The 27,819-nt window shown below is 38.5% G+C and overlaps 1 protein-coding gene across 1 annotated transcript in view; it reads left to right on the forward strand.

Annotated features, from left to right (window-relative positions):
- COL19A1 (collagen type XIX alpha 1 chain) overlaps window positions 1–27,819 on the forward strand; it is a 413,337-nt gene that overhangs the window by 86,265 nt on the left and 299,253 nt on the right. The window contains exons 10-12 of the mRNA XM_061131525.1: window positions 15,935–15,958; window positions 18,648–18,692; window positions 21,419–21,463. Of these exons, the coding sequence (XP_060987508.1) occupies window positions 15,935–15,958; window positions 18,648–18,692; window positions 21,419–21,463 (114 nt within the window). The remainder of the gene's footprint in view (window positions 1–15,934; window positions 15,959–18,647; window positions 18,693–21,418; window positions 21,464–27,819) is intronic.

Genomic DNA, 27,819 nt, shown 5'->3' on the forward strand with positions numbered 1-27,819 from the left:
CTACAGGTTATTACAAGATATTGAATACAGTTCCCTGTGCTATATGTGGGCCCTTGTTGTTTGTCTGTTTTTTGTGTAGTAGTATGTATATGTTAATCTCCAACCTCTTATTTATCCCTCCCCTCCTTTCCTCTTTGGAAACCATAAGTCTGTTTTCTATATCTGTGACTCTATTTCTGTTTTGGAAATAAGTTAATTTATATTATTTTTTTAGAATCCTAAAATAAGCAACCATAAGATATACTATCTTTTAGTATGCATTTCACTGCAGACATAAATTAAACATTTGAAAATATAGTACCACATGAGATATGATAAATAACAATACAGGAAATCTATTTCAATCCATGAGTAAAATGGTTTTTACATTCTTCCCTAACTATTGTAAAGATGATTCTGGGGTGGGATGTTTCGAGAGAACAGCATTGAAACATGTATATTATCTAGGGTGAAACAGATCATCAGCCCAGGTTGGATGCATGAGACAAGTGCCCGGGCCTGGTGCACTGGGAAGACCCAGAGGGATCGGGTGGAGAGGGAGGTGGGAGGGGGGAACGGGATGGGGAACACATGTAAATCCATGGCTGATTCATGTCAGTGTATGACAAAAACCACTACAATATTGTAAAGTAATTAGCCTCCAACTAATAAAAATAAATGGAAAAAAAAAGAAGTTAGCATACTTATTCAGCAAACTTGAAAAAAATGCTATATTTGTAAATTAAATTGCAATTACCTTGTCTTGTTTTTCACTTAAATTGTTAAATTATTAGAGTTCACATGTTTGATGCTAAGAAAATTCTCTTCTTCAGTAAAAGAAGTTTAACATAAATTTCCATAGCTCTTCTAGCTGCACTAATTACTGCCTCATTATCTAGATGGTCATGACCCTGTGGTTATTAACCTAACATTGTCACTAGAGTGAAGCTGAAGTGCTAGGAGGTTCAGAAGGTACTTTCTGAGTCCTGCTTAAGCATGTTTCTGATGTCTGAATGCTTCATTGTTGCTACTTTTTCTTAGGAATTATTCAGTCCAATATGCAAATTCTCTACTCTTGCAAATGTCAAACTCTGTAAAACGTAGCAAACTTTGTCAAACAGTGATACCAAGTGCTGCAAGGTATTTGGGCTATTTGGGCTTCTGTCATTAAACAAAAACTCTTCAATAAGTAAAAGTTTCTTCAGACACCTGTTTAAAGGTCTAATTCCTTCAAAATGCAGTGTCCTCCAGAGAACACTACTGAATCTCCTAACTCTTAAAAGAGATCACTCCATCCACATTTGCTCTGTACATTCATTTCACCAGTCTCTTCCTAAAGTAACAATCAGATTGTTAAGATTTCAGATCAATGGGGTTTTAAAAATTACTTGAATATAGGAACTCTTTTTTTTTTTTAAGCCAAGTACAGAATCACTGGAGAACTTGGACTATAAAATAGACCATTAGACTTCTTTATTGTGGGGTGTAAAGTAAGATTTATATGCATTTACATGGTGAATGATGGGAAAACAGATAAAATTCGCCTGTTATACTCTGAAACATAATTTACTAAGATTGGTATTGAATACTGTTAATTGAATTCTGTGCACCAAGATGACATTTCTTGGATCCTATTTGCAGAAACTCCAAAACTTACCAAACTAGGTATAGGGTTGTCTGTGAAGGAGGCTCTCAACTCCTGAAAAGGCGCTCTCAGCAGACGGGGCTCAGTACAAGAGCTTCAGAGGCTCAACCCTGGCAGAAGTTGATCAAATCCATCTTCATCAAGGGCCATGAGAGTAAGAAAGCAGCAGGCAAGGAAGTTAAGAATGCAAGTCAAGAAACTCTCCAGAAAAATAGAGGGTTTCTTAGAAAAGAGAGGGCATTTTAGGCTGAGCAAAGGAACTGGAGCAAAATGTGGTGTTACAGAGACAAACACGACTCAGAATTCAATATGCTGCTGCTTTTTTTAGAAGCCCAAATTTGTAGAGAACATTTCATGTGATGATTCACCCTACACTCTACCTATAGTAAGAGTTCAATAAATACAAGAGAACATTCCAGCTGGAGATGATTCATTTGGACCTGGTATTTCTGGGAACAGGAATATTCAGCCCCAGGGGCCCACTTGGTCAAAAAGATGACAGGAGTGATTCTCACAAGATCTGAGTGAAGACACCACCTCCAGGGAACTTAGATGCTAGCGTGGTAGAGAAGTCGTAGTCGTGGTGCAGTTGTCCTGGCAAACCCGTTTTCATGTTTCCCCGAGCAGTTTGCTTGGCTCAAACTTACTTGTGTTGCTCTCAAAGAGCCTCACAGACAAGCAGAGAACCTATGAAGCCTCCTGTGGTGCTAAACACGGTATCGGGCTGCACTCAGCTCTTGAGTCCTGGTTTCCAGCATCTCCTGGGACCTTCGCAGTGTCTGTAGAATCACCAAGTCGTTGACCATATCCTTTCTTCAAGGTCACACAGCCGCTGATGGGGCTAGGTCTGCTTCTAACTTGTCATTCATTTAGCTGTTAAAGAGCTATAATACTCATCAGTGAAGAAATGTCACCTCAAGAGTGTTTTTCTCACTTCTGTAATCCACAAGTTACCGTTTATTTAAAATATCTCTAATAAATATATGAAAAATGAAAAGAGCAATAAAGCTGCTATGTTATCTGATGACATGATTCCTAAGTTTTAAATATTTGACTCTAATGAAGATATATAAATTTTTTTATTTTAAACTTTCAGAAATTTTAAATTAATGGTAAAGATGGGTACTTATGTCTGGGGTAAAATATTTCCATTGTTTTATAATGAAAATAACTTGATTCTATGTTTCCAAAGAAAAATCTTTCCTAAAGTATCATGTATCCTCAAGGATGTGCTCCCACACAGTCTTAACGCATCACCCGGAGTAACCACACAGCATCTCCAAGCTCGTCTTGCACTCTGCTTCTCCGCATTTGTGATTCTCTGGGGTTCTTGTCTTAGAAGTGCTCAAGAGTTCTGTTAAAAGACAAAATAAAAAAAGATGAATTGGTTCACTCAGAATAAGAACATGTGCAAAGTGCCATAGAACATATATCTCAGGTATAATATTCTCAAAGTGAAGTTTTTTTTAAGGTTTAATATCTAAACTAGAAAACTTAGTCATATTAATGAAGGGAAGCCTATCCTGAGCAGCACAGAGTAGAATTTGTATAATAACTGCACTTTACACTTACATACAGTATGATACAATGTATTAAATTCAATGATTTGTATGTAAATCCCATTATCCTAAAATAAACCTTTACTTTGATAGCAGTAAATATTTTTAAATCAAGGCCCTGAACAAAGTATTAATTTCTTGAGGTGGCATTTTTCTTCTGGGGTCCAGGAGAAAAATAGTATAGTGAACACTATATTATGAAATCAGTTGACAGATTATAGAATCATGGAGTCTTTAAAGATAAGAACTATAATATTTAATTATGCTCTTTTGTAATTATAATATGTATCGCCTTGCACAGATTTGCATAGATTTTATAACCTGATAATATATGTGACCTTACTGCCAACACATGGCAGGAAAATAACTGTTCCCTTTACAGTTATTCAGCTTAGCTAGGATTTTGCCTAAGAGATTTGGTAAGTTTCCTGTTCTGCATTCATATAAGAAAATCTACTCTATGTAGCAAATGTTCTTAGATGTTAGTCACTAACAACTTCTGGTAAACCTACTTGGACAGAAACCACGGTCAGTCAAAACGAGTCCTTTGGATGGTCCATTTTCCAGAAAGAGTGAGTGGTTTAATAAGATCACACAGGTGCATACATACATAATACAGCATGCACACAAACATACATGTACTCACAACTCAGATCCTCATGATGCGCAGTGGGAGAATGAGATCTGGACACTGGGAGCAAATCCTGCCCTCTGTGTTACCTCCAGACTCCTCACTCAGAGCATGCTTGCTTTCGGTACTTGAATATTGCAAATAAAAAACTGCTTCACTCCCTGTTTCATTTATACATGTCATGTATCAGATATGTTTTTTAACAATAATTTTTAAAAATATGAATAATTATAATCTTCATCCACTAATCTTCATCCCAATAATGTGACAGTAAAAAATTGAATAAATATAGAGCCTAATTTATGCTAAAACCAATTTTTTAATCTTATGAATTATTTGGAATTTGTCCTAAAATACTTATTTTTGAGGGAAAACATTTAGAATGTTAATTTTACTTTTCATGGGGCAAGTGTGCAGTAAGTGATAGCCATCATTGTTCTACTATCCAGTTATTAAGTACCCAGAGTTAGAAACATCTTGGGTTTGAATCCCAGCTCAAAGCCTTGCTCTGTGTAATTTAGGATACATCTCTTATTGTTTCTAAATTGTCTTTTTAAGAAGTAAAAATTATATTGTATCCATTTCCAATTTTGTCTTAAAGATGAGCTGAAATAATTCATGAGAGTCCCAGCTCAGAACTGACATATAAATATTTGGTAAACAATAGAAATAATTTTAAAAGAAAGCAATTTGATTATTTTAGTATCCTAAACTCTAGCTTACTAAAAGACTAAATAAACTAGAATGCATTTGAGCAAATATATATTATTTATTCAAAATATATTGAGTGGAAAATTTAAAATAAAAGTTGCATATCTTAGATAACTTTGACTTCTTAAAACAAACTGGATATTAGGGCTCTAATGAATTTTCAACCTAACTGAAAATTTCATGAGTACAAACTTTTACAATAATAATAATAGCAGCCATTAACTAAATGATTGTTATGTGTTAAATGTTTATTATGTGTCAAGAGACTTCTTTACATTATTTCATTAATTCCCCACTATATCTCTATGAGGTATGATTTATTATCATTGTTTCATAGATGGAGAAACTTCCCCAAATTTTCACCACTAACTCTGGGAGTTGGTGATGGACAGGGAAGGCCTAGCATGCTGCAGTCCATGGGGTTGCAAAGAGTCAGACACAGCTGAGTGACTGAACTTAACTGAGTAAATAGTGGAATCAGAATCTGAATCTATGCCCACATGAATCTTTTACTATGTTTTCTTCTCTGAAGTGCCCCCTGAATTGCTCACATTTTTTTTTGCAGACAGTTCCAAATTAGATCTTAAATGTGTTTGCCTGCAGCCTAGACAGGGAACTGCACAAGGGGCTTTCCTCCTTCCTCTTCCAGGGAGAGCAGTGTCCCTTGTCTTGAAGTCTATGGGTTCCTTTTTTTTATTGTTTCTTTTTCTTTTTAAATTATGAAAGTGTGATAGCACATTTACAGGAGACTTGGAAAATACAGAACAAAGTTACATATAGTTCAACAGTATATTGCAATTACTTTTTATGTAGATAAATTAAGATTTTAATTGGAGTTTCAATATCAAACTCTCAAAAATTTATCAAATGGACAGAAAAGTAGGGGGATATAGTAGACCTGAAATGCACTATGAACCAATTCAGCATAATTAAGATTTATACAGTTTTCATACAACAGTAAGATACAAATTCTATCTAAGTTCCCATAGACTAAGAGACACTGGAATATATTCAGGGGGACCAAACAAGGTGCAAACACTTCATGGTCTAAAGATATTGAAACCACATAGAGTCTGTTCTCTTATTACTGTGGAATTATGTTATTACAGAAATTCAGTATCAAAAGATATTTGAAAGTAGCCCACATAATTTAAAGTACAATGTCACATTTACCAAGAGAGATCTTTGACTTAGCCGTTGAAAGCCTCAGTAAAGTTAAGAGACTGACAAAACACAGGGGGTGATTGCAGAGAAAAACATTTAAATGAAAAATTAACATCAAAAGGAGAAATTAATATCAAGTATACTTTAGAAACCCCAGGTATTTGGAAATTAAATGTGAAGTCTATAGACCCTTTTTTTTAGGCTCAATATTTTGATTCATTAGGGAAAAATGATATTTAGTTTGCTTATTTAAAATACATTTGAACTAATAGTACATAAGTGTTCCTTTTTCTCTCCATCTTTGGCAACATTTCTTATCTTATGTCTTTTTTTTATATAAAAGTCATTCTAACATGTTAAATGAAATTTTTTGTGGTTTTGATTTGCATTTCTTTAAGTTAATGATCCTGAACACCTTTTCATGTACATGTTGGCCATTTGTATGACTTCTTTTGAGAAATGTCAATAATTTACTGTCCTTAGAGATAACCCTCCCAACCTCTGAAAATTAGGTCTACCTCTTGAAAATCATTATCATGTTTTTCACCAAATGAAAGAATTTTTTTTATAGCTTTACCTTCTGAAATAAGTAGTATGAAAACAATACAGTTTTGTTTGTTTTCTAAATTCAAAATTATACTTGAAATATTCTTTCAGGCTTGCCACACCTGACTCTCTGGAGATTTTGTCTGCCCTGCACGCCCACCTCCAGGCAGACCAGTCATGGGAACACTCTCCAGATTAACCTAATCTCAACATCTAACCAAAAATTCTCTCTTTATGCTCTCCACCAAATATGCTTTTGATATCTAAATATGTATAATTTTTTACTCGTTTGACCAAAAAGATGTATATATTCATTTGATCAAAAATACAAGTGTTTCACTTAGTGCCATGACTTTATTAAAAAAAAAATCAAACTTCAGAGGTAAAAAGTCACATGCAGTAAGGCGCCAGAGTAGTGTATCTGATAGTGCGGTGAGAGGTGCCAAGTTGCAGTTCTCAAAAATAGCCAGACTAACTATCCTCATTGTGATCTGTTTTGTGTGACGGGTCTTTTCACCATAAGCTCTGAAGCCCCCAGTATTTGTAGCAGGATGAGACTAAACTGGGCAAATCCATTGTTCCCTAACTGTCTTTGTATTTCTTTTCTATTGGAAAATGAAATAACTCTGATCTTTGCATCTCGATTTTCCCTTAAAAAGACATTTTATGAGAAGACTGCAGCTTCAGGAAATAAAGGCAGATGCTGTTACAATTTATGAAAGCACAGACAAGGGTGGTAGCTGTTGTGAATTATAATGAACTCTGCAGCAGCCCTGGTCCAGATGTAGCATTAATGTCTGAGAAACTCTGAAACTTATAGGAGTGTTTTGAGAAAACTACAGAATTTTTGTCATTTGGCTTTCTCCCTGTATTATCTGATTTCACCCAGCTTGCCAGTGAAATTAAGAATTAAGACTAATTTCAGAGTTCTTCCCAAGTTAAAAAAGTTAAAATATCTATTTATATGTGACAATTTATTGTCTGAATTGCAAACTAAATAAGGAGAAAAAAAGTGCAACACAGCTTTATTCTAAAAACGGGATATTTCCGTTCTGTGAATTGTCAAGGTTTATAAAATTGGTGCGGGCTCTATGTTACAGAAAATACATCTTAACAGAGAATCACATGTAGACTCTTGTGTTTCAGAGAATTCTGCAGTAAATGAAGGTATAGTTAAATCTGGACATAGGATTGAACTTCTTATCATAACCAATGTCTATTTATGGAAAAAAATGACCACAAAGAAAACAGTTTTGTCAGACTACTTTTTGGCTTCACTTACTAAAGTTACAAGAATGACACTTGAATTATCAGTGAAAAGTGACTGCCTTTACCTAGAGTGAGTCTCATTTAATTGTCTTATCTGTGGGCAGTATATTGATACAGCTAGCACCAAAATAAACAGAAACCTGAGAAGAACAGAGGTAACAGAAGAACAGGAAAAAGAAAAAAAACTTGCTCACTCTGCAGTTGATTTTATTTCTTAATGGTTTCTTATTCCCTCCTAATGCCTTCCACTCTCACCCCAAGTGGAGCAGTTGGCAGAGAACACAACAGATGGATGACAGGCTCGACACATGCAGTCTCTCTGGCACCCAGGCACTCGACTTTTATTTGCTAAACAGTTAGCCAGATTTTAAGACGCTAGTCTGCTAATGTTCCTGTTTGGTTTAATGCACTGTGAGAATCTAGCACACAAATATTAAAACATTGCCAGAAAAATGATCACACAGTCTCTGTTTCTCTGTGTAGGTTAGTGGCTAATTGTTTTATTCTTTTTTAGAATTTATTTTATTGAAGTATAGTTGATTTGCAATGTTGGGCTAATTGCTGCGGTGTGGCAAATTGATTCAGTTATACATATAATATACATATACACACACACACACACACACACACACACATTCTCTTTCATATTCTTTCCCATTATGGCTTATCACGGGATACTGACTATAGTTCCCTGTGCTGTGCAGTAGGACTTTGTTGTGTGTCCATCCTATATGTAATAGTTTGCATCTGCTCGTCCCAGACTCCCACTCCACCCCATCCCCCTGCTCTCCGGCAACCACAAGTCTGTTCTCTGTGTCTGCGAGTCTGTTTCTGTTTTGTATATATATTCACGTGTGTCATTCTTTAAGATTCCACATAGAAGTGACATCATATGATACTTGTCTTTCTCTATCTGACTTACTTCACTCAGTATGGTAATCTCTAGATTCATCTATGTTGTTGCAAATGACGTTATTTTATATTTCAATTTATTTTATAACTGAGGCTTCTCTGGTGGCTCAGTGGTAAAGAATCTGTCTGCCAATTCTTTGAGAGTGCAAGAGGTGTGGGTTCGATCCCTGGGTCAGACAGATCCCCCTGGAGAGGGAAATGGCAACCCACTCCAGTATTCTTGCCTGGGAAATCTCATGGACAGAGGAGCCTGGCGGGCTATAGTCCAAGGGGTTGCAAAAGAGTCAGATAAGACTTAGAGACTAAACAACAACAAACACCGACATACCCCATTCGATATGGGCACCACATCTTCTTTATCTGTCCATCTGTCAATGGACGTTTAGGTTGCTTCCATGTCTTGTATTATGGACAGTGCTGCTTGAACATAGGGATGCATGTGTCTTGTCTAATTGCAGTTTTGTCCTCATTATTTTATTCCTGGTGTAGATTGCTGAGATATGCAGTAATGGATTTAGAGACACACTTGGTATTTTCTGTAGATGTCTACAAGCTCAGATATTAGGATTTTCTTAATGTGGATGGGTCTAAACAAGATTTTAGCAGCTTGGTCAGGGACATCATAGCCCATGGAAGGTCCTTCCTGAGCCTGCTGGGTAAAAGAAGGTTCTAGAGCATAACCACAGACAGTATGTTTCTTTCCTCCCACCATCACTGCATCACAGTGATGGGATTCAGCATACTATTGAAAACACAAGAAAAACTGCATATTTTCCACGAAGCCTTCTTGGCCACAAGGCAGAATTAGCAGCCCTGGACTCCTGCTCACATAGCACTTTATTTACGTTACCCACATAGTCTGTGTCCCGGTCCCCAGTGTGAGCTCCTGGAGAACAAGGGCTAGGGGTGCCCCTCGTGCCTGTCACCCCATCACATGCCAGCACTTGGCACAGCTTGTGGAGCTGTTCAGAACTCAGGGGGACTTAGCTCCAGGACAATAGAGAAGAGAAACACAGAGTGATGGTTAGAAAATCATTCTGAGGGAGGCTTGGAAAGGCCCCCAAATGCTGAAAGGCTTCAGTGAAAGTCTCTGGTACTGTCTGTAGAAGTGGGGTTTGGGGAAGCAGAAACAGAGGGGAGAGTGTGCAGCCCCAGAACTGGCTTCCCATTTCCCCAGGAGCAAACAGGCCGCCCCTTCTCTCTCAGGCGAAAATCTCCAGGTGATCTTGCTGTCTTGTCCTCTGTGTTAGGTTTGGAAATCTGACTTTCTTACGGAATTGCAAAGGTGTGTTTTTCCTCCGGACGTTCACAACCGTTTCCCTCAGGACTAAAGATAAGTAGCTGATGCCTTCAGTGCGTTGAAGTAACTGTCACAGAGTAGAACTATAATTACTCAACACGAGTACTATGGACCGGTAGTTTGCAGTCACGGGTGTCTCACTGTCCCCAACAGGAGCTTACTGATGACACCGTCCCCCTCGATATATCTTCTGTTGTCTCCCATGTGTTAGAATGCTTGATTCAGATGTCCGCTGCTCCTCTCCAGATATTTCAGTGGATGCCCAACAGGAGCCTACTGATGACACCGTGCCCCTCGTTATATCTTCCATTGTCTCCCACATGTGAGAATGCTTGATTCAGATGTCTGCTGCTCCTCTCCAGATATTTCAGTGGATGCCTAACAGGAGCTTACTGATGACACCGTGCCCCTCGTTATATCTTCCATTGTCTCCCACATGTTAGAATGCTTGATTCAAATGTCCGCTGCTCCTCTCCAGACATGTCAGTGGATGATTCACTGCAGTTGTCTTGTTTCCCTGGTACTTTCGTGATGCTTCAAGATCACTTCAAGACTGCCTTCCAGCTGCTCTCACAAGAAAGTGAAATATCCACACACTCATTCTTAACAGATCCACTTTAAGAAAGCCATTCTGATGACAAATCTGGAGCCCAGATTTTGCAATGAGATCAGCAACACTGGCCAAAACTCAACTCCCTAACTTGGCTATAAATGGAAAGAGATGTTTACTTCCCCAAACTATTTCAATTTTTTTTTGTTTTTTATTTGAATAATGTGGCTTAGATGGTACAGAGTCCGGCTGCAATACAGGAGACTTGGGATCTTTTGGTCAGGAAGATCCCCTGGAGAAGGGAATGGCTGGCTACCCACTCCAGTATTCTTGCCAGGAGAGTGCCACAGACAGAGAAGCCTGGCGGGCTACAGTCCATGAGGTCACAAACAGTTGAATTGACTGAGCGACTTTCACTTTCTTTCTTTTTTTGTTTTTTCAGTGTAATTTGCACTCCAGTAATTTGAAAAAGGATTGTAAAAATATCCTCTTTGAAAGGAGAACTTAGCAGTTTGACTACAAATTTAGTGTATATACAAGCAATTTAGCCTTGAAAAAACAAGTCATAGTAATGCAAGTATAGTGTAATATCCAGAACAAGATTGCGTGTGGTTCTGTGTGTCAGTCCTAATCTCCACACTGTGCACAGAGATCATGTGTGGAATAAATACTGTGCTGAGTTATCAGTGTCACATTGTACAGGAGAGTGTGTGCCCAGGGGACAGTTACTATGATATTAAAGGACTCCAAACAATCTCCACACTGTTTTCCATAGCGGCTGTACTAGTTTGCATTTCCACCAACAGTGTAAGAGGGTTCCCTTTTCTCCACACCCTCTCCAGCATTTATTGCTTGTAGACTTTTGGATAGCAGCCATCCTGACTGGCATGTAATGGCACCTCATTGTGGTTTTTCTTAAAAAACTGGAAATAGAACTGCCATATGACCCAGCAATCCCACTTCTGGACATACACACTGAGGAAACCAGATCTGAAAGAGACACGTGCACCCCAATGTTCATCGCAGCACTGTTTATAATAGCCAGGACATGGAAGCAACCTAGATGCCCATCAGCAGATGAATGGATAAGGAAGCTGTGGTACATATACACCATGGAATATTACTCAGCCATTAAAAAGAATTCATTTGAACCAGTCCTAATGAGATGGATGAAGCTGGAGCCCATTATACAGAGTGAAGTAAGCCAGAAAGATAAAGAACATTACAGCATACTGACACATGTATATGGAATTTAGAAAGGTGATAACGATAACCCTATATGCAGAACAGAAAAAGAGACACAGAAATACAGAACAGACTTTTGAACTCTGTGGCAGAAGGTGAGGGTGGGATGTTTTGAAAGAACAGCATGTATATTATCTATGGTGAAACAGATCACCAGTCCAGGTGGGATGCATGAAACAAGTGCTCAGGCCTGGTGCACTGGGAAGACCCAGAGGAATCGGGTGGAGAGGGAGGTGGGAGGGGGGATCGGGATGGGGAATACGTGTAACTCTATGGCTGATTCATATCAATGTATGACAAAACCCACTGAAATGTTGTGAAGTAATTAGCCTCCAACTAATAAAAAATTTAAAAAAAAAAAAAGGACTCCAAACAATCATTTGAAAAATGATTGGTTTGCTGAATAAGCTTGATGGTGACAGAAAGGGATGTCATGTATAAGACCCATATGATATTTGTCCTGTGTGATATAAGACCAGTGGGCAGGAATTTGGGGTTCAGAAGACATTGTTTCAGTATCCACACATCAAATTGTGTTGTTTTGTACTCCACAATACAAATTAAACCGTGAACATGCCTGACTTTAAAGAGCTTTCAGTAGGGTCAGTACCTTAATATTCTTTGGTGAAGCTGGTGGATACAAATGTGTAAATTTACCCCTGACCCTGTGTTTAAGAATACTCCCCCTGCTTGTTTTCTGGTGTGTTCCTCTGCATGTACTGTGCACACTCATAGACTCAGGTTAAAAGTTTCTACTTACAGTAGATGTTGAGTTCCTCTGTTACTAACTCCCCACATTTATATCACTGTGATTAGGACATGTATTGACCATGTGTTACCTTTGGTGGGCTGGCTTTGTCTTCTTTGAAAGATTCACAAACATAAGTAATAATAGGGTCTCTTTCATTTTTTTATTAAGAATGTTTTAAATTTGCCTTATCCTGAACATTCATGTGACTATGTCCCCATGTGTTAGTTGCAAAAGGATCCAGCAAATACGAGAATTAAAAAAGTTTGAAGTTTTCAATCCTATGCAGTATATAGCTTTTTTAATTTAACAATTTAGCTTTTGAAATGAAGTCTTCACACATAGGAGGAAAAAATACTCCTCCCTGAAATAAAAGGACTCTGATTGGATGAAATATCTGAAAAAAACATAGGAGGTATATGTTTTATTTCCTAAAATATTTAGTTGAGTGGCAGGAATGTAAGAACCATATAAAAATTCAATCACAAAAGATTATGGTCTAAATACAGAAGGACTGTTGTCAGAAATTCAGAGGTCATGTTAGCGATACACAAAATCAAAATCAGATTTACTTTTTGCTTCCTCCTTTATTGGTTTTCATGCTAGGATTCTGGCATTTCACTTCAGATGTTTGTTCCAGCTAGTTCACTCAACACTCAATTTAAGTAAATTTTCTATTAATAAATATGAATTAATTAGTAGGAAAATATTGATACACTTCCAAGTGTACATGAAGTTCAAACAAAAGAGTATGTTCCTGGAAGACTTGCTCTAAGTAAAATGATCTGTCAAATGACAGTGTAAAATATGGAAACAGTGTTATAATAGGATCTCAGACTCTTTAATCGGAGATTGAATGCTTAATTTTTAAGGAAAAACATCACCACAAGCTAGCATATAAGTCTGTATTTTCTGGACTTAGGTCTAGTTATTAGTAAATTCTCATTTACCTGCTTCATTTGCTTGATCTGCTTGGTCTGGTTGGTCCTAGGTTTGCAAACTAAGTCCTGGGAAGTGTGATTCTTCATTGTCGTTCAGACAATGTGGGTTTCGTCCATAAGAAAGGACATTGATTCCAGTGTCAAAGAAATCAGGGAAACTGAGGATTTATCTTGTATGTCTAGCTGTGCTTACTTCCAGGAAACGGGCAGTGATAAAAAGGCTGTGAAATGAAATCCTTTGATCAGTTTTTCAGAAAGCCACCGGCTATGCCTAAACCACACTTCGGTTTTTTTATTGTTTTCCTGATGAGGTCACTTTGAATTCTGGAAAAGGTTTTTTAGATTGCTCTGCGAAGTGAAGTGGGCCTTAAGAAGCATCATTACAAACAAAGCTAGTGGAGGTGATGGAATTCCAGTTGAGCTATTTCAAATCTTAAAAGATGATGCTGTGAATGTGCTGCACTCATTATGCCAGCAAATTTGGAAAACTCAGCAGTGACCACAGGACTGGAAAGGTCAGTTTTCATTTCAATCCCAAAGAAAGGCACTGCCAAAGAATGCTCCAACTACTGCACAGTTGCACTCATCTCACATGCTAGCAAAGTAATGCTCAAAATCCTCCAAACCAGGCTTCAACAGTACGTGAACTGTGAACTTCCAGATGTTCAAGCTGGATTTAGAAAAGGCAGAAGAACCAGAGATCAAATTGCCAATATCCATTGGATCATCGAAAAAGCAAGAGAGTTCCAGAAAAAACATCTATTTCTGCTTTATTGACTATGCCAAAGCCTTTGACTGTGTGGACCACAACAAACTGTGGAAAATTCTTCAAGAGATGGAATACTAGACCACCTTACCTGCCTCCTGAGAAATCTGCATTCAGGTCAAGAAACAACAGTTAGAACTGGACATGGAACAACAGACTGGTTCCAAATTGGGGAAGGAGTACATCAAAGCTGTATATTTTCACTGTGCTTATTTAACTTATATGCAGAGCACATCATGAGAAACACTGGGCTGGAGGAAGCACAAGCTGGAATCAAGATTGCTGGGAGAAATATCAATAACCTCAGATATGCAGATGACACCACCCTTATGGCAGAAAGTGAAGAAGAACTAAAGAGGCTCTTGATGAATGTGAAAGATGAAAGTGAAAATGTTGGCTTAAAGCTCAACATTCAGAAAACTAAGATCATGGCATCCAGTCCCATCACTCCATGGCAAATAGATGGGGAAACAGTGACAGACTTAATTTTTGGGGGCTCCAAAATCTCTGCAGATGGTGACTGCAGCCATGAGATTAAAAGACGCTTGCTCCTTGGAAGAAAAGTTATGACCAACCTAGACAGCATATTAAAAAGCAAAGACATTACTTTGCCAACAAAGGTCTGTCTAGTCAAGGCTATGGTTTTTCCAGTAGTCATGTATGGATGTAAGAGTTGGACTATAAAGAAAGCTGAACACTGAAGAACTGATGCTTTTGAACTGTGGTGCTGGGAAGACTCTTGAGAGTCCCTTGGACAGCAAGAAGATCCAACCTGTCCATCCTAAATGAAATCAGTCTGGAATATTCATTGGAAGGACTGATGCTGAAGCTGAAACTCCAATACTTTGTCCACCTGATGTGGAGAACTGACTCATTTGAAAAGACCCTGATGCTGGGGAAGAGTGAAGGCAGGAGGAGAAGGGGACGATAGAGGATGTGGTTGGATGGCATCACTGACTCAATGGACATGAGTTTGGGTAAACTCAGGGAGCTGGTGATGGACAGGGAGGCCTGGTATGCTGCAGTCCATGGGGTCGCAAAGAGTCCGACACGACTGAGCAACTGAACTGAACTGAACTGTGAAGTTGAAGACACACTATGTATTGCAGTAATAACAAGGTGACAGTGCTCTCAGCAACAATGTTAGAATTTTTTTCCCCCTGCTTTCTATTACTCATATTCATCTGTGGCCCATTTGGAGCTTGAATTCATAATAAAAAAGGAGCACAGGCCCTTTGATGGAAAAACCTGCAGTAGAAAGTACATGCCACAGAAACAAGCTTTGACCATTAGAGTAGAGACAAGAAGCATTGATTGTAGTTTTCTTTCAATAACTGATGGGAAGCCAAAGAAGCTTCTTATTTCTTCCTGTGCTGAGACTGGGAGCACCAAGGGACAGCAAGAATTTAGAAGAAAACAGCTAATGTCAGCTCCTCCAGTAATTTCAGGCAGGCATTCATTGAATAGAATTCAATTCGATCCCACGCTGCTTGGGCACAAGAGTTTTGAAACTGATTCAGAGTTAGGAAGGCCCATTCTGTTGACACAAATTAGGTTTTAGATAAAGTCTTGACAGGAGAAACATAGTCTGTTAATCTCTTAAACAAAATTTTGCTCTTTAAGACTGCTGTTTTTCCTTCAGCTGTTATGCTATGCTGTGCTTAGTCGCTCAGTCGTGGCTGACTCTTTGCCACCCCATGGACTGTAGCCCTCCAGGCACCTCTGTCCATGGGGATTCTCCAGGCAGGAATACTGGAGTGGGTTACCATGTGCCATGAAATCCTCCAGGAGATCTTCCCAACCCAGGTATCAAACCGAGGTCTCCCACATTACAGGCGGATTCTTTTACTTTCTGAGCCATCAGGGAAACCCAAGAACAGTGGAGTGGGCAGCCTATCCCTCTTCCAGAGAAATCTTCCTGACCCAGGAATCACATGGGGTCTCCTGTGTTGCAGGCAGATTCTTTACCAGCTGGGCCACCAGGGAAGGCCAGTTGTTATGCTACTTAATATTATTTTGAGATAGAGTCAAAAACAAATATGCTAACTTGTCCCTCAGGGACTGGAAAAATGCCAAATGATTTTAAATAATTATACGTTTCTATGTCAGACCTCTCTGGGAACTTTGAGAAAATCTGTAAGAAGAAAATGAATATGTTTCTGAATACCAGAGTTGCACACTTTAAGCATCAAAAGTTTCCTGGTACCTCAAAATCTTTCACATGTTATTGTGTCACATGAAGCCAATTCATTTCCTGGGAGAGTGATCAGTGGTGTCGATTGGGGTATCATGGTGTTTAGAATTATGTATACAAAACAAATCTTTGAATTTTGAGTCAGGAAAGAGCAGAGACAAATTAACACTGGCCATAGGAAAACATTTTCATTATAACAGTCAAAAGACCAGCCGTCCATCAAAAAGAGAAGTATTCTTCCTTTTTAAGGACTTTTGGTACCCAGGTGCCAATGCACCCAGGTATGACCCTAACCTGACATCACCCCAGAGGTGGGTCTTTAAGTGCCAGCTCATAGCACATGGCATATAAGAGTGAGCCATGAGCAAAGAAAACAGGGAGCTTCTGACACTACTCTCTTTTTTCCAGAAAGCATTTTTGGCAATGTGCACTGTGTCAGTGTACTTTACTGGATTACACACCATATCTTGTCATCATGTATAACTTGTAATATGATATAAAACGTTATATTGAACCAACCAACGAAAATAATTCTGTTCCTCATGGACAAATGGGCATACTTCTGTGATGAGTAACAGAGGCTGTTTCCATAGCATGCACCCTGGGGTCAAATCTTAATGTGCTTTGACTATCACTTTATTAAACAAAATGGGAAGTTTCTAATGTAATTGTGGGATGCCCGAGGTCTAAAACTATATACCTTTTTAAATAATAGAAATATATTTGTTACATAGGTAAGTACATTGTATTTTATTGCTGCTTCAACACATCTTAAACTTAGCCACAAAGTTTTACCTTTGATGTCCAGTATATTCTGTGATAATAGCAGTTTTACTGTGCAACACAGATAATTTAACTGAAGAAAAGCCTTCATCTTTAAAATTATGCACATGTATACAGCACTATGGGGCATCCCAGGTGGCTCAGTGATGATAGGATCTGCCTGCCAATGCAAGAGGTGTGGGTTCGGTCCCTGAGTGAGGGAGATCCCTTGCAGGAGGAAATGGCAACCCACTCTGTATTCTTGCCTGGAAAATCCCGTGGACAGAGGAGCCTGGCGGGCTACAGTCCATGGGGCCACAAAGTACTGGACACGACTTAGAGGCTGAGCACACATAGAGCAGTAGGCTGCTGCTCAAAATGATGGAACCAGAAATGTACTAACTGATGAAATGATAAAGGTCCTTTTAGGCTTAAACAGATAATATTATTGCTATTTTAAAATTTGAAGACATGATTTTTTTCTTCTTACATTTGAATTTTATTTTAAAAATTCTAAGTGATATCTAACTTCCTTCTAGTTAGTACTTTAAAAAGCTATTGTCTTAAAAATGTGTGCTGGAAATAAAGTGGTCAATAGAATTGCTAGTTTGTTTTGAGCTTTCTAAACCTGGAAACTTGGGAGCCCAAGTCACTTCCTTGAAGCAGCTGAACTCCTGAGGCTCCACTGGGAATGTGCACATCCTCCCAGGGGTATCTCATTCTAGCTCATGTGCTGTTGGCAAAACAGGCTTGTCAAAGAGATGGCCCATGGATTCCAGTAATGGAAACTGATAGGCCTCTGCTGAAAACCTTCATACCTAGCACAGGAACCAGATGGACTGAAAAGAACTGAAAATTCTCCCAAGTAACTGTTTCAAGTAAAACAGCAACAGGCATGTCTTTAAAACTGGTCTGAAGACAATCGACAGGAATGAGCAAGAAAGTATATGCTCTTTATGTGTGTGTGTGTGTGTGTGTGTGTAGTTGTTGCTGTTGTTATTGAGTCACTAAGTTGTATCCGACTCTTTGTGACCCCATGGACCGTAGCACACCAGGCTCCTCTGACCTCTGCTATCTCCCGGAGCTTCCTCAAATTCGTGTCCATTGAGTCGGTGGTGATACACAAAAAAAGTATATGTACACAAACGTGCACACACACATACACACATATATACACACACATAAGTTTTTAGATAAGAGATCACCAGAACAAAATCTTTTTCATGAGACAGTGCAGAGGGGCGGTTAGATGCACAGAAATGAATTATGTGAACTCTTAATTCCAGTTCTATCTCCTGATTGTATAATCATCTGTAAGAAGATGGTCATAACAGTTTGTTGTCAGAACAGTACTTGGCCCATAGAGAACCTGTGTCAGACTAGAACATTATGCCCAGAGATTTGAAAGAGAAAATCAAATGAAGGACACTAAGTAGTGTATGGGAATCCATGGGCTGTTGAATCAGAGAGACCTACGTTCAAATCTTAGGTAATGCTCCTAGTTAGGTGAAACCTGTCAGAGCCTCCGTGTTCTTATTTTTTAAATGAAAGCACTAGTCCTGGGGTTGGCAGCTGAGGGGTGGATGCAAAGCCCCTGTGCTCACCGAACATTCAGCATTAGGCTGCCTTTCCTCACGGCTCTAGAACAGATGGTTAGAAATGCAGAATTGCTTCATTTGTTTGTGTTTTGTGACTAATGAAATTTATTCTGTGTGTTTCTTTTAGGGTGAAAATGGTTTACGTGGCACTCCAGGCTTACCTGGTCAAAAGGTAAACAGTTTTTTTAATGTTTCATGTTAGTTAAGAACTTTAATGTCTCAAAAGTTGAAGTTGCACATAATATAGCGAAGATACAGGAAATCTGGTGAGACTGAATCAGTCCCCTGACTTGACCACCACTTGATCTTTCTTCTCAAAGACAACCCATGGTGCCGATCCCTTCTCAGAGGAGCTACTCTAGGGGAGAATTTACCAGAGGGGCTTGTCCACACGCTTCTCTGGAGAAGGGGTAGTGGTGCTTTCTGGGGCCTGGGAGTGTGACAGCTGCTCTGGGAATGTTTTCACCCAGAGTCTAAATTTTGGTGGTATTTAGTCACTTAGTCATGTCTGACTCTTTGGCGACCCCATGGACTGTAGCCTGCCAAGCTCCTTTGTTCATGGGATTTCCCAGGCAAGGATACTGAAGTGGGTTGCCATTTCCTTCTCCAGGGGATCTTCCTGACGCAGGGATCGAATTCATGTGTCCTGCATTGATTGGCAGGTGGATTCTTTACCCCTGAGCCCCAAGGGAAAGCTAAATGAAGACTACAATAGGATTGACTGCTTTTGACTATTTGTGGTTACTTTTTTGTTATTTACCAGATTGAGCTAAATGTTGTAATAGTTACAATGACATAAAATATTAAATATTGCAAAGATGTTGCAACTGATCTCCTCAAAAAATGTTTCAGAATGATAAATTTGTAAATAATAAGGATTTTTGCATTGGCCAGATTCTTTGGGCCTAGAATCTTTCTCTTCACCAAGGTGAACTTCATTTCATCCTTTACTGTCCAAAGGCTGATTTCTTCTCCTGGGGAGAAATATGATTGGATGTGACCAGCATTATTGGAAACACGGAGACTGGCTTATTCCAGTTTTCTGAAGAGATGAGGGGCCACTTTGGGTGGGGCCATCTGTCATGATATCACCCAGATAACCCACCACAGGGGAGAGCATTATTGATGCAATATTAGGTGCCCACCAGTCATGTCATTTCTACGCTCTGGAGATGTTTCACAGACTTTAGCAACCGAAGTCAGAAGTTACTATAGCATCTAGGTTTTGCTCTGTAGCTAAAAATTACCATAAAAAGATAGGCAGTTGTCTATAGTTATAGCTTTCGAAAAAATCTTCCTTTACTTGCTTGATGAAAATACCAAGATTGATTTGGCAGAGAAGAAATGGCAAGCCTCTGCATTTCTTCCCAGCAGTTCTAGACAAAACCCAGTAATACAGCACGCGCTGCATCTGTGAGTCGAGTTGCCAGCCAAGGGATGTGTAGATTTATCTGCTGGGAAACAGTTTTGGACTTTCCAGCAGTTGTTCGTGGTGGCTGCCTCATGCTGGCATTGTGGCTGAGGTACTGGGCCATTTAGCAGCTTCGTGTCAGCTTGAATCAACAGATCAAGTTAAAGTCTATATTTTGGGAAAAATGGTATAAAAAAGATAGACCACACATTCAGTGGCAAATGTACCCAAATTTAACTTACTTTATTTCCTGGTACCTTTTTTTGAGGCTAGATGAAGTAGGAAGTGAAAGTGTTAATGGCTAAGTTGTGTCTGACACTTTGCGATCCCATGGACTGTGGCACACCAGACTCCTTTGTCCATGGAATTCTCCAGGCAGGAATACTGGAGTAGGTAGCCATTCCTTCTCCAAGGGACCTTCCCTACCCAGGAATTGAACCTGGGTCTCCTGCATTGCAGGCAGATTTTTTACCGTCTGGGACACCAGATGAAGCAGAAGTAATTATTTAATCATGTGTATATGTGTCCATATACACACATACATATGATTTTATATATAATAAAATAGACTATATATACACATAGGGAAAAGCTGCATTTCTTTTCTAATGTATGAATGTAAATTATATTGTGCCACTTTGAAGAATTGCAGAAAAAACCTGGAGATAAAAACCCTTCATCCCCTTGTCTTGGTGCACTCAGGAAATGTTTACTGAGTGCTGCTTCTAGGTGGAGGGGTGTGTATGACCCTTCCCCAACACTTACTTGCTACCTATATTGTCATGAGTGCCTGACATATGTTTGGGATTCAGTGACTAGTTATTGATTGTATGAATGAAGCATCAGTGCTCTAAATATCTGTACAGAGTTAAGTGGGGAAAAAAGCTTGTCAGATCAGAGAGGTTTTAGTTGAAGAACAGGGGGCTTCTACCTCTCAGAGTCAATATGGTGAGTGAGAGCCCACCCTGTTCTGTGCTGGAGAGGCAGGCCATCTGGGCAGGAAGGAGCCTGGCGCTGGCCTCAGAGCTGGAGCCAGAACTCTCGCCTCGTTCATCACACACCTCTCCCTGGAACGGCCTTCATGGAAGTCAGCTTGTGAAGGACGTTCCTGCTGGGTCTAGTGGAATAAACAGTGAGAATAGTAATAGCAATAGTGACTGACAGTCTTTTCCAGGCACACTATTTGATGCATTCAATTGTCAAAAAGCCTATGAGAAAGGTCTTATGGATGGAGAAGTTCAGGCTTATGGGTATCAAATTGCATTGGAAGTAGTGAAACTAGACCTTGTACCCTGAAAAATTATTCCTTCAGTGAGTAATTAAAATTTCATGTAACGTTAATATTGGTTTTGAGCTTATATTTTAGAAGCATTTTAATATATACAGTTATTGATTTTTCAATATTAGAAACTTATTTTTATTGTAATAACTACATGTATTAAAAGTAGGGTGCCTATTATTATACACGTCGTATTCCTCTTCTACAGGGAGAGCAAGGTTTTGAAGGCAGCAAAGGAGAAGCTGGTGAGAAGGTAAAGATCACTTTTCATACTTATCTGTGAGAACAAGCTGTGTTCTTGAAAACATTCTGAACTAGAATATCTAATTTGTTTTTGTGCCATCCATAAAATCAGTTCAATGATTTTATAGAAATTCGGTAAAATATTTGTCTCACTTAGAGTAGACTTGCCAAATCAATGACTGTCAGACATCTTTCTAAACTTGCTTAGGTGGCAGTTATTTCTGCACATGTCTAGTGAGATCATTCCACTGATACAAAAACAATTCAAATATTTACTATGTTTTTGTGCTATAACAGCACTGAGGCACACATGACGTGTCCAAGCCTAAATAAATGCTTTATTTATATGTCATTCTACTTTATCGGTGGAATTTTACCTGAGGAAATACATAGGTAGAACTGAAGAAATTGTAATAGGATCCAACAGAAAATGGGTGGCACATTCAAAATAGGACAGTATGAAAGAGTTGAATAAAGGGAATATTTAAAAGGTAGAGGCAGTGTTTTGGAAAACCAAGACTGTGCGGTATCACAGATCGGATGTAGGGAACTCCTGAAATCCCCTCATGCCAGTTCCCAGCCTCAGAGGTAAAGAAAACTCATGTGGAAAGGGCTGCAGATTGGAGCTGAGGCAAGTTGTTAACCCCTCTGTTCAAGCAATCATTCTGAATCAATTCAAACTGAAATCATTTGAATTTCAGTTCAAAGCAATTGGCTGAATTGAACTGAATTGGCTTTTGAACTGAAAGCGTGGGAGATAGAAGTGTCTTATTGTTGTTTAGTTGCCAAGTCGTGTCTGACTCTTTTGTAACTGTGAACTGCAGCCCGCCAGGCTCCTCTGTCCATGGAATTTTCCAGGTAAGAACACTGGAGCAGGTTGTCGTTTCCTACTCCAGGGCATCTTCCTGACCCAGGGATTGAACCTGCATGTCCTGCATGGGCAGGTGGCTTCTTTACCACTGAGTTACTGTCTAGGATAGAAGTGTCTTAGTCATCCAGAATTTCCCTTCACACAGTCATTTGCCTTCTTCTGCATTTCATATGTCTAGCTTTATTTTCAAATAGAACAAAAACAGCACCATTCCTTTGTTTCATAAAATGCCATGTAATTGGACAGCAAGAATGGAGGCTGGAAGGGGAAAAATATCATCTCAAATTAGACTGGATAGTCTGTGTTGAGTTTTCTGGGCAGTGGTCAGTAACTTGCTTCTTCATTAGGTATTTATAGAGAGAATGAGCATCTATTATAATTATAAGATAAATTATGCATGTTATAAGCTATTTGGTAATTACATTTCCTCACAGAACAGTGAGAGGGAGGCAGGACAGCTATACAATAAACCTATAACTGAGGAGGACTCCACTGAGTGATGGTTATTTTTTAAAAGAATCTTCCTTCTTAGGAGTCTCTTAAATATTCTTGCTTTAGAATAACAGTCATTGCAAGACCGTGGCATTAAATGAATGCTTTATTTGCATACATTCCTATTTTATTAATGGGACTTTACCTGTAGGAATAAGAGAGAATGAGCAAGAAAAACAGATATATTTTCTGTAATTTAAAGTCACCGTCTCACTAAAATCTTAGTGGCTATTTTGATATTCTACATACAGAGTTGGTATTGCTCAGTAATAAATAGTTTCTCACAGGTTATGAGTTACAGAAAAACATTCAATACATTTGGCTTCAAAGATTTTCCTTCTAATTCCTTATATCAGTTAACTGTTGCCTTCAAATAGTCCATTTCACCAAGAGTGAAAATACTTATGGAGAGTATGGTTGAGATATCAGAAAGCAAGCAAGCATCAAAGAGAAAAGACAATATCTTGAATGATAAGTACAATTCAAGTGGTTAATAGTCAAATGTAAGATTCACATAACAATCTTTATGTTAGAAAATATGTTCTGCTTTGATTATCATTTACCATTTGTGGGACCTTTTAGCTTTTTCAGTGTTAATGCTATTTAATTATGATACATGACCACACATATTTTTCCATAAGATAAATGACTGATATCAAGCCTTCATTTCTAGATTAGCAACTTTTTGTTTCTGGATTAAACAGGAGAATTATGTGAGGCACTCATTTCGGTATGAAGCCAGAATGAAATTTTTGGACTGCTCATGTCACAATTTGTTTTCTGAACAAAGACAATCTCATTTAAATTTCAGTTCTTTGTGGAAAATCGAGTATACAGGGAAAGTAAGACTCACCGTTATTCCTTAGTTACTTTAATATGGCGTTTACTATGTTTAAAATTAGACTGTTATAAATGACATAATTCATTAGTTGCAAAGTGAAATAATTCAGGAAGTTATTGTTAGAGATATCATATCTTCCACAGCCACATGGCTTCTGACCAAAAAAGGAAAAGTTTATCAACTAAAAGAAAATGCCACATGATGGTTTTCAGGTGATATTTCTATAAACTAATAAAATAAACCAAGTAGAGAAATCTGCTGCTTTTTTTTATGGCGAGAAAAGGAGCTTTCAGGGTGTCTTAATCCAAACCTGTCACATGGTTCCTCAACGTATTGAAGATGCTGCACTCAGTTCAGACACACACACACAAACGATGAAACCTGAACAAGTACAGAGGACCTCGTTTGAAAGCATGTTCCTGAGTCTATTGCACTTTATAACAGGACAGAAGCAGAATAATTCATTAGCTGGACATGGACCAGAGAAGTCAGTCCTGAAGTGAAAATTACTTGAGAGAATCATTCTTCCTCTCAAAGATTCGTTTACGGTACTGGTAGGACTCTCCCAGAAGACAGCCCTCTTCAGATTCGCCATGTTTTGGTTTATCTGAGGAGCCACCTTGACTCACTGCTCTGCTCCCAGCTAGAGCTTCATCCAGGGATCCCCAGATCTGACGGCATGGCCCAGAAGACAGGAAGGGAGAGGTCTATATTCTGGCTGAGGAACTGACCCCCCAGCTGAGGTCTACGTTGGAATTTCTCTGTTTCTGTTAGAGTGGTCATAACCATTCCTTCTTTGAGAGATCTTCCTTAGGTTCCTTCAGTATTACGATAGATGTGATGTGGCTACAGCTAGCAATAAAGAGAAAAGTTTGCTCTTATTTTTTAAATCCATGTTGTTAAAGTGTGGTTGATTCACAATTTGTGTTAATTTCTGCTGTACAGCAAAGGGACTCAGAAATATATATATATATTCTGTTTCATATGCTTTTCCGTTATGGAAAATTCCACAGGATGCTGACTATAGCTCCCTGTGCTACATGGTGGATCTCACTGTCTATCCATCCTACATGTAGAAGCTTGCCTCTGCTCATCCCAGTTGTTAACCCGTCACCCCCAGCCCTGCCCCTTGGTAGCAGCAAGTCTGTCCTCTGTCTGTGGCTCCATTTCTGTTTGTAGATAGCTTCATTTCTGTCATATTTTAGATTGCACAGTCTTTCTCTTCCTTTTACTTAGTTCTCTCTTAGATTTGCTTCAGTTCGTGTGATAATCTCTCAGTCCATCCATGCTGCTGTGAATGTCATTACTTCATTCTTTTAATGGCTGAGTAATATTCCACTGTATATATATACCACATCTTCTTTATGCATTCCTCTGCTGATGGGAATTCAGGTTACTTCCAGGCTTCTTGGCTATTGTAAATAGTGCTGTGGCGAACATGGGGGTGCATATGTCTTTTTTGAATTATATCAATAGTCTTGTCTGGATACATGCCCAGGAGCAAGATTGCTAGGTCATATGGTGGTTCTAGTTTTAATTTTTCAAGGAACCTCTATTCTGTTGTCCCTAGTGGCTGCACCAATTTATATTTCCACCAACAGTGCAGGAGGGTTCACTTTTCTCCACACCCTCCCTAGCATTTATTGTTTGTAGATTTTTTTAATGATGACCTTTCTAACTGGTGTGAGGTAGTTAAGAGTCAGCCAACTCTTTTGATGTAGCCAAATCATTTCTTGTTATATGACCAGAAATAAAGGCAAGAATTAGATTCTGAATATCACTTTAGAAAAAGACCATTTGGAAGAGGTTCAGTGAGGTGATATTTATTCCTAAACCTTGATCCCAGTCTTTACTTTAGATCTTTGTGAAAATAGGAATATTACTTGGCTGCATTTATGAAAGGAAAGAGTAAATAGAAAAGCAAAGGTAAACATCTGCTTTAAAACAGAATTCAATATTTGTAAACCATTGTTTCAGATCATGTAATTTAGTCTGCTTTTAAAATTATCATTTTTATGTTGTCAATCAAGCCTTAACTAAAGTTTAAAAACTAATTTCTTCAGCATTAAACTTGATTCTGCTGTACTTTATTGTTAAATATCATTTAATCATGAAAAGCCTTCAGTAGCAACTCTTACTCATGCCACAGTGTTCCTGATATTTTCTAGCTAAAATATTGCCCATTTTGGTTTATTCAACAGTGACACCACTGCAATGTTGTGAAGTAATTAGCCTCCAAATAATAAAAATAAATGAAAAAAAAAAAGAAAACATGGGCACATGTGTGTGTGCTAAGTCACTTCAGTTGTGTCCAACTCTTTGCAACCCTATGGACTATAGCCTTCTGGGCTCCTTGGTCCATGGGATTCTCTAGGCAAGAGTACTGAAGTGGTTAGCCATGCTCTCCTCCAGAAAATCTTCCTGACCCAGGAATCAAACCCACATCTCTTGTGTCTCCTGCATTGGCAGGTGGGTTCTTTGCCACTAGCACCACCTGGGAAGCCCAACATGGGCACACATAGCAGCAGATCCTTACAAGGATCTCAGATGCTTCCGCAAGTGTGAAACTTTTCCATTTGATATTAAAGTTATTTCATCTCTTCAAGATCTTATAAGTTTAGTGAAAAGGAAAAGAACCCCCAAATTACTTTTGTCCACAGCTCCAGGAGATATGACAGTGTGCAACAGTTGACATATTCTGAAGCCCAGAGTGTTTGTAATTCAGCAGGTTCTAACTCATTTTAAAAATTACAGGCAGCATCTTGATCAATGATCTCTGCTTTTACTCTGAGTTAAACTAATAACGATAACTGCAAAACTAACAAAAGTATATGATTTCTGCTTTAATTCATCTATTAAAACTTTGGAAAACAGGTTGCTGTAAATTTCCAGTGACTTACTTGTGATTTGTATTTTCTTCTTACAAGAATATTGTCTAAGTCCTAAAGTACCTTAAAATATATTTGTTTAAACTAGAAAATCACATTTAAATATTTATTACTCTGGTTTTATAGCTGTTGCAAATATTTTATCTGACAGAAATTCACTGGAAAAAGTCTCACTGTTGCCTGTTTTTATTGAATTTATTTAACACATATTGCTGTATTATATTACTATCATATAAGTAATATAATCTATAATATTCTTTTGTAGAAAATGTGATATTCAAATAAATAAATTATTAAAATAACTATTGCAGTGTACAGTTAAGTATGCTTTATTAATCCAGAATTTTCTGCATCTAATCATTTGTATTTCTTAATTTTTGGATAACATATCTCAAATTTTCGTAGGCCAGCCTGGAATAAAATATGCATTTAGACATAGTGTTGATTTTATGTATGATGTGCAGCTTTTTGCCTTTGATGGGTGCTTCTAAAGGTGTGATAGGAGAAATGGAAAATGCCTACTATAAAATATCCTTCCTATCTATTTCATAACTCATGAACTCTTGCTTTCCACTCAAGAGAATATTGAAGAGCAACAGAACTGAATACATTTCCTGTTATTCTGTTGCTTTTTATTTTTAATATCAAAGTATATCCAGGACACATCATATATTGTCTTGATACATAAATGCTAGGCTAATGAGAATGATCCAACCAGTCAATCCTAAAGAAAATCAGTCCTGAATATTCATTGGAAGGACTGATGCTGAAGTTGAAACTCCAATACTTTGGCCACCTGATGTGAAGAACTGACTCATTTGAAAAGACCCTGATGCTGGGAAAGATTGAAGGCAGGAAGAGAACGGGACAACACAGGATGAGATGGCTGGATGGCATCACGGACGCAATGGACATGAGTTTGAGCAAGCCCCGGGAGTTGGTGATGGACAGGGAAGCCTGGCATGCTGCAGTCCATGGGGTCGCAAAGACTCAAACACGACTAAGTGACTGAACTGAACTGAATGAGAATGATTGAGGGAAGGAGGCGAAGGGGGAGACAGAGGATGAGATGGTTGGATGGCATCATTGATTCAATGGACATGAGTTTGAGCAAATGTCAGGAGACACTGAAGGACAGGGAAGCCTAGCATGCTGCAGTGCATGGGGTCGCAAAGTGTCAGACATGACTGATTGAACAACAATGAGAATGATGGGCATTTCTTTAGTAGTATTTTATTGATTTATTTCTCATAGGTTGATTTAAATTTTATATT

Source organism: Dama dama, chromosome 28 (assembly GCF_033118175.1).
Source record: "Dama dama isolate Ldn47 chromosome 28, ASM3311817v1, whole genome shotgun sequence".
Taxonomy (NCBI): domain Eukaryota; kingdom Metazoa; phylum Chordata; class Mammalia; order Artiodactyla; family Cervidae; genus Dama; species Dama dama.